At 36.8% G+C, this 7,500-nt stretch overlaps 1 protein-coding gene across 1 annotated transcript in view; it reads left to right on the top strand.

Moving 5' to 3' along the window:
• LOC137656322 (uncharacterized) overlaps window positions 1-7,500 on the top strand; it is a 66,897-nt gene that overhangs the window by 42,134 nt on the left and 17,263 nt on the right. The window contains exon 5 of the mRNA XM_068390494.1: window positions 756-835. Within this exon, the coding sequence (XP_068246595.1) occupies window positions 756-835 (80 nt within the window). The remainder of the gene's footprint in view (window positions 1-755; window positions 836-7,500) is intronic.

Below are 7,500 nucleotides of genomic sequence, written 5' to 3'. Positions count from 1 at the left end.
TGTTTCATCATTAAGTCTCTTACCCTATACGGGAGGCAGTCTGGTTGGACAAAATAGTATCCTCAACTAGCCCTGGGCTAATGGGGATTACATTGAATATATCAAATAAAAAAAATGGAATTCATCTCGTAAAAAATGGGATTTCATCGCGTAAAAAAAAATTTGAATTCATCTCATAAAAAAAATTGAATCCATCTTGTAAAAAATGGGAATTCATCTCGTAAAAATGTGAATTCATCTCGTAAAAAAATGGGAATTTATCTCGTGAAAACAAGAATTCATCTCGTAAAAAAACGGGAATTCATGTCGTAAAAAAATGGGAATTCATCTCGTGAAAAATGGGAATTCGTCTAGTAAAAAAAAAAAGATAATTCATTCCGTAAGAATTGGGAATTCATCTCGTAAAAAAATGGGAATTCATCTCATAAAAAATAAAAATTCATCTCGTAAAAATTGGGAATTCATCTCGTAAAAAATGTTAGACCTCTTTATATCTCGGTCTGGATTAAAAAATAAGGATACCTTTTATTTCAAACTCAAAAGGACTTTTATTTCTACTCCTTCATTCATAAGCAAAAAAAGGATATGTTGTTCTCTTTATTTGCCTTTGCAGTATGAATTAATAGACAGTCCCTTCAATGGGGGTTGGGAGGACTTGCATCATTATCCTACTAACATATTAGGTAGATTGCTGTTACCTCTCCATCGCCTTTAGTTCCAAACATGAGCATTGTTCTTCTTCTTCTTCTTTACAGTTAATTGGAGATACGAGCAGGCAGCGCTACCTGACTTCGGATTACCAGAACTACCACGAGGAAGTGTGTGAAACCAGAAGGTGAGTTGGAAGAACGGGAGAAAAGAATAGTGTTTTCATAGATTCTAGAGAGGGGAACCTAAACTAAAATGTAATTCTTCTTCTATTAAAGAGCTTTTTATCCATTTTTGTATGGGGGTAAGCCCAGTTGCTTTTACTTTTGGAGGTCCGTTGTCCAGATCGGCTGTCCTGCCTGACATCGCTTAGAACCCGGAAGCGTATGTTCGTGTGTTGTACCAATCACAAGATTCAAAGACAAAAAGGTAGTTAGAGTCAATGGCAAAAAGATAGTAAGATTCGGGGACAAAAAGATAGACCCAGGTAGCATATGTTCGTGTGTTGTACCAGTCTCAAGATTCAAAGACAAAAAGGTAGTTAGAGTCAGTGGCAAAAAGATAGTAAGATTCGGGGAAAAAAAGATAGAGTCAGGGGCAAAAAGATAGAGTCAGGGGCAAAAAGATAGTAAGAATCAGAGACAAAAAGATAGTTGGAGCCAGGGATAAAAGAAGTAAGATTCGGGAACAAAAAGATAGTAAGATTTAGGGACAAAAAGCTAGTAAGATTTGAGGACAAAAAGATAGTATCAGAGACAAAAAGATAGCTAAAATCAGGGACAAAAAGATAGTAATTTTGGGGGAAAAAAGATAGAGTCGGGAGCAAAGAGATAGTAAGATTCGGGGACAAAAAGATAGTAAGAGTCAGGGGCAAAATGATAGTAAAATTCAGGGATAAAAAGATAGTTAGAGTCAGGGGCAAAAAGAGTAAGATTCGGGGACAAAAGATAGTTAGAGTCAGGGGCAAAAAGATAGTAAGATTCATGGACGAAAAGATAGATTCAGGGGCAAAAAGTTAGTAAGATTCGGGGACAAAAAGATAGTTAGAGTCAGGGGCAAAAAGATAGTAAGATTCATGGACGAAAAGATAGATTTAGGGGCAAAAAGATAGTAAGATTCGGGGACAAAAAGATAGTTAGAGTCAGGGGCAAAAAGATAGTAAGATTCATGGACGAAAAGATAGATTCAGGGGCAAAAAGATAGTAAGATTCGGGGACAAAAAGATAGTGGTCAGGGGCAAAAAGATAGTAAGATTCATGGACGAAAAGATAGATTCAGGGGCAAAAAAATAGTAAGATTCGGGGACAAAAAGATAGTTAGAGTCAAGGGCAAAAAGATAGTAAGATTCATGGACGAAACGATAGATTTAGGGGCAAAAAAATAGTAAGAGTCAGGGGCAAAAAGATAGTAAGATTCATGGACGAAAAGATAGATTTAGGGGCAAAAAGATAGTAAGATTCGGGGACAAAAAGATAGTTAGAGTCAAGGGCAAAAAGATAGTAAGATTCATGGACGAAAAGATAGATTTAGGGGCAAAAAGATAGTAAGATTCGGGGACAAAAAGATAGTTAGAGTCAAGGGCAAAAAGATAGTAAGATTCATGGACGAAAAGATAGATTCAGGGGCCAAAAAAATAGTAAGATTCGGGGACAAAAAGATAGTTAGAGTCAAGGGCAAAAAGATAGTAAGATTCATGGACGAAAAGATAGATTCAGGGGCAAAAAGATAGTAAGATTCGGGGACAAAAAGATAGTTAGAGTCAGGGGCAAAAAGATAGTAAGATTCATGGACGAAAAGATAGATTCAGGGGCAAAAAGATAGTAAGATTCGGGGACAAAAAAGATAGTTAGAGTCAAGGGCAAAAAGATAGTAAGATTCATGGACGAAAAGATAGATTCAGGGGCAAAAAGATAGTAAGATTCGGGGACAAAAAGATAGTTAGAGTCAAGTGCATTAAGATAGTAAGATTCATGGACGAAAAGATAGATTCAGGGGCAAAAAGATAGTAAGATTCGGGGACAAAAAGATAGTTAGAGTCAGGGGCAAAAAGATAGTAAGATTCATGGACGAAAAGATAGATTCAGGGGCAAAAAGATAGTAAGATTCGGGGACAAAAAGATAGTTAGAGTCAGGGGCTAAAAGATAGTAAGATTCATGGACGAAAAGATAGATTCAGGGGCAAAAAGATAGTAAGATTCGGGGACAAAAAGATAGTTAGAGTCAGGGGCAAAAAGATAGTAAGATTCAGAAAAGATAGATTCAGGGGCAAAAAGATAGTAAGATTCGGGGACAAAAAGATAGTTAGAGTCAGGGGCAAAAAGATAGTAAGATTCATGGACGAAAAGATAGATTCAGGGGCAAAAAGATAGTAAGAATCAGAGACAAAATGATAGAAAGAGTCAGGGGCAAAAAGATAGTAAGAATCAGAGACAAAAAGATAGATTCAAGGGCAAAAAGATAGTAAGAATCAGAGACAAAATGATAGAAAGAGTCAGGGGCAAAAAGATGGTAAGAATCAGAGACAAAAAGATAGAGTCAGGGGCAAAAAGATAGTAAGAATCAGAGACAAAAAGATAGAATCAGGTACAAAAAGATAGTAAGATTTAGGGACAGAAGATAGTAAGAGTCAGGAACAAAAAGATAGTAAGAATCGGGGACCAAAAAACCGTAAGAATCAGGGACAAAATGATAGTAAGAATCAGGAATAAAAAGACCGTAAGAATCAGGACAAAATGATAGTAAGATTCATGGACGAAAAGATAGATTCAGGGGCAAAAAGATAGTAAGATTCGGGGACAAAAAGATAGTTAGAGTCAAGGGCAAAAAGATAGTAAGATTCATGGACGAAAAGATAGATTCAGGGGCAAAAAGATAGTAAGATTCGGGGACAAAAAGATAGTTAGAGTCAGGGGCAAAAAGATAGTAAGATTCATGGACGAAAAGATAGATTCAGGGGCAAAAAGATAGTAAGATTCGGGGACAAAAAGATAGTTAGAGTCAAGGGCATTAAGATAGTAAGATTCATGGACGGAAAGATAGATTCAGGGGCAAAAAGATAGTAAGATTCGGGGACAAAAAGATAGTTAGAGTCAGGGGCAAAAAGATAGTAAGATTCATGGACGGTAAGATAGATTCAGGGGCAAAAAGATAGTAAGATTCGGGGACAAAAAGATAGTTAGAGTCAGGGGCAAAAAGATAGTAAGATTCATGGACGAAAAGATAGATTCAGGGGCAAAAAGATAGTAAGATTGGGGACAAAAAGATAGTTAGAGTCAAGGGCAAAAAGATGGTAAGATTCATGGACGAAAAGATAGATTCAGGGGCAAAAAGATAGTAAGATTCGGGGACAAAAAGATAGTTAGAGTCAGGGGCAAAAAGATAGTAAGATTCATGGACGAAAAGATAGATTTAGGGGCAAAAAGATAGTAAGATTCGGGGACAAAAAGATAGTTAGAGTCAGGGGCAAAAAGATAGTAAGATTCATGGACGAAAAGATAGATTCAGGGGCAAAAAGATAGTAAGATTCGGGGACAAAAAGATAGTTAGAGTCAGGGGCAAAAAGATAGTAAGATTCATGGACGAAAAGATAGATTTAGGGGCAAAAAGATAGTAAGATTCGGGGACAAAAAGATAGTTAGAGTCAGGGGCAAAAAGATAGTAAGATTCATGGACGAAAAGATAGATTCAGGGGCAAAAAGATAGTAAGATTCGGGGACAAAAAGATAGTTAGAGTCAAGGGCATTAAGATAGTAAGATTCATGGACGGAAAGATAGATTCAGGGGCAAAAAGATAGTAAGATTCGGGGACAAAAAGATAGTTAGAGTCAGGGGCAAAAAGATAGTAAGATTCATGGACGGTAAGATAGATTCAGGGGCAAAAAGATAGTAAGATTCGGGAACAAAAAGATAGTTAGAGTCAGGGGCAAAAAGATAGTAAGATTCATGGACGAAAAGATAGATTCAGGGGCAAAAAGATAGTAAGATTGGGGACAAAAAGATAGTTAGAGTCAAGGGCAAAAAGATGGTAAGATTCATGGACGAAAAGATAGATTCAGGGGCAAAAAGATAGTAAGATTCGGGGACAAAAAGATAGTTAGAGTCAGGGGCAAAAAGATAGTAAGATTCATGGACGAAAAGATAGATTCAGGGGCAAAAAGATAGTAAGATTCGGGGACAAAAAGATAGTTAGAGTCAGGGGCAAAAAGATAGTAAGATTCATGGACGAAAAGATAGATTCAGGGGCAAAAAGATAGTAAGATTCGGGGACAAAAAGATAGTTAGAGTCAAGGGCAAAAAGATAGTAAGATTCATGGACGAAAAGATAGATTCAGGGGCAAAAAGATAGTAAGATTCGGGGAAAAAAAGATAGTTAGAGTCAGGGGCAAAAAGTTAGTAAGATTCATGGGCGAAAAGATAGATTCAGGGGCAAAAAGATAGTAAGATTCGGGGACAAAAAGATAGTTAGAGTCAGGGGCAAAAAGATAGTAAGATTCATGGACGAAAAGATAGATTCAGGGGCAAAAAGATAGTAAGATTCGGGGACAAAAAGATAGTTAGAGTCAGGGGCAAAAAGATAGTAAGATTCATGGACGAAAAGATAGATTCAGGGGCAAAAAGATAGTAAGATTCGGGGACAAAAAGATAGTTAGAGTCAGGGGCAAAAAGATAGTAAGATTCATGGACGAAAAGATAGATTCAGGGGCAAAAAGATAGTAAGATTCGGGGACAAAAAGATAGTTAGAGTCAGGGGCAAAAAGATAGTAAGATTCATGGACGAAAAGATGGATTCAGGGGCAAAAAGATAGTAAGATTCGGGGACAAAAAGATAGTTAGAGTCAGGGGCAAAAAGATAGTAAGATTCATGGACGAAAAGATAGATTCAGGGGCAAAAAGATAGTAAGATTCGGGGACAAAAAGATAGTTAGAGTCAAGGGCAAAAAGATAGTAAGATTCATGGACGAAAAGATAGATTCAGGGGCAAAAAGATAGTAAGATTCGGGGACAAAAAGATAGTTAGAGTCAGGGGCAAAAAGATAGTAAGATTCAGAAAAGATAGATTCAGGGGCAAAAAGATAGTAAGATTCGGGGACAAAAAGATAGTTAGAGTCAGGGGCAAAAAGATAGTAAGATTCATGGACGAAAAGATAGATTCAGGGGCAAAAAGATAGTAAGAATCAGAGACAAAATGATAGAAAGAGTCAGGGCCAAAAAGATAGTAAGAATCAGAGACAAAAAGATAGATTCAGGGGCAAAAAGATAGTAAGAATCAGAGACAAAATGATAGAAAGAGTCAGGGGCAAAAAGATGGTAAGAATCAGAGACAAAAAGATAGAGTCAGGGGCAAAAAGATAGTAAGAATCAGAGACAAAAAGATAGAATCAGGGACAAAAAGATAGTAAGATTTAGGGACAGAAGATAGTAAGAGTCAGGAACAAAAAGATAGTAAGAATCGGGGACCAAAAAACCGTAAGAATCAGGGACAAAATGATAGTAAGAATCAGGGATAAAAAGACCGTAAGAATCAGGACAAAATGATAGTAAGATTCAGGGACAAAATGATAGTAAGAATCAGGGACAAAATGATAGTAAGCTTTAGGGACAAAAACAAAGCAACACCAAAACACTTGACAACGATTCATTCGAATCTTGAAAGAAGAAGAGGGATTTAAGGCCTCTAGGAGAACCGAGTATGGCATGTCCGAAGAGGAACAAGGGAAATGACAAAAGTGGCACCCACCAAGGAACCTCTTCCCTTTGTTTCTTCTTCTCCAATTAAGTGCTTAGGAATTTTCTCGTGTCTACTGTGTTCCTGGCCCAAACTGCTTCAACTCTGAACTATAGCCCATTTCTTTTAGCGAGGCAGATTTGCACCGACTCGCAGCGGTGCCTTTTTAGCTCGGAAAAGTGTCCTGATCGCTGATTGGTTAGAATTATCACGTCCAACCAATCAGCGATCAGGAAACTTTTCCGACCTAAAAGGGCACCGCTGCGAGTCGGTGCATATCTGCATCGCGAAAAGAAATTGACTATAGGTTCTTTCACAGCCCTACACTGTCAGAAATTTCTAGTAAAAAACGGTAAAAATTCTGGAATAACTGTTGCCAAGCATTTGCCGTTTTAAAAACGAATATATTGACGTTAAGGAGTGATATTGCGGTCACCAAACTGTAAAAGATAACAACAAAGTAGGGTTAAAATTACGGTCGTCTATATTTACTGAAATACAGCTGAAAATAGTATATTTTCACGGAGATTTTATGATTAAAATCATAAGTTTTTTAACTGTGTATGTCAAGTGAAACAGAGGTAGAATGGGAGTGTTTTAAAATCAACTCTATTTTTATATAGGTTATGAAAATCACCGTAAGAATTGTTAATACTATAAGGCCGTTTTCAATTATCTTTTTAGGTTTACCTCTTGATTCGCATAAATATCATACAACTTTTTTACGACAGATGTAAATTTTACATTTATAATGAATAATTTAGAATCTTTCTTTTAAAATTCTTCATTCTTCCTATTAATTCTTCTATCAAAATGAATCTTTTTCTGGCGAAGATTTTATTACTATCCCCTTTCTTTGCTTTCACATTTATTGAACAATTGTAGTGCCATAGCCACTGTCTTGGGTTAGAGTTCTCTTGCTTGAGGGTACACTCGGGCACACTAATATATCTCGTTTCTCTTCCTCTTGTTTTGTTAAAATTTCCATAGTTTATATAGGAAATATCCATTTAAATGTCATTGTTCTTAAAATATATTATTTTTCCTTGTTTCCTTTCCTCACTGGGCTATTTTCGCTGCTGGGGCCCCCGGGCTTATAGCATCTTGCTTTTCCAACTAGGGTTTAT

Source organism: Palaemon carinicauda, chromosome 17, assembly GCF_036898095.1.
Source record: "Palaemon carinicauda isolate YSFRI2023 chromosome 17, ASM3689809v2, whole genome shotgun sequence".
In the NCBI taxonomy this organism is placed as follows: domain Eukaryota; kingdom Metazoa; phylum Arthropoda; class Malacostraca; order Decapoda; family Palaemonidae; genus Palaemon; species Palaemon carinicauda.
Note: the sequence above shows the minus strand (reverse complement) of the source record. Positions and strands in the feature narration are given on the sequence as shown.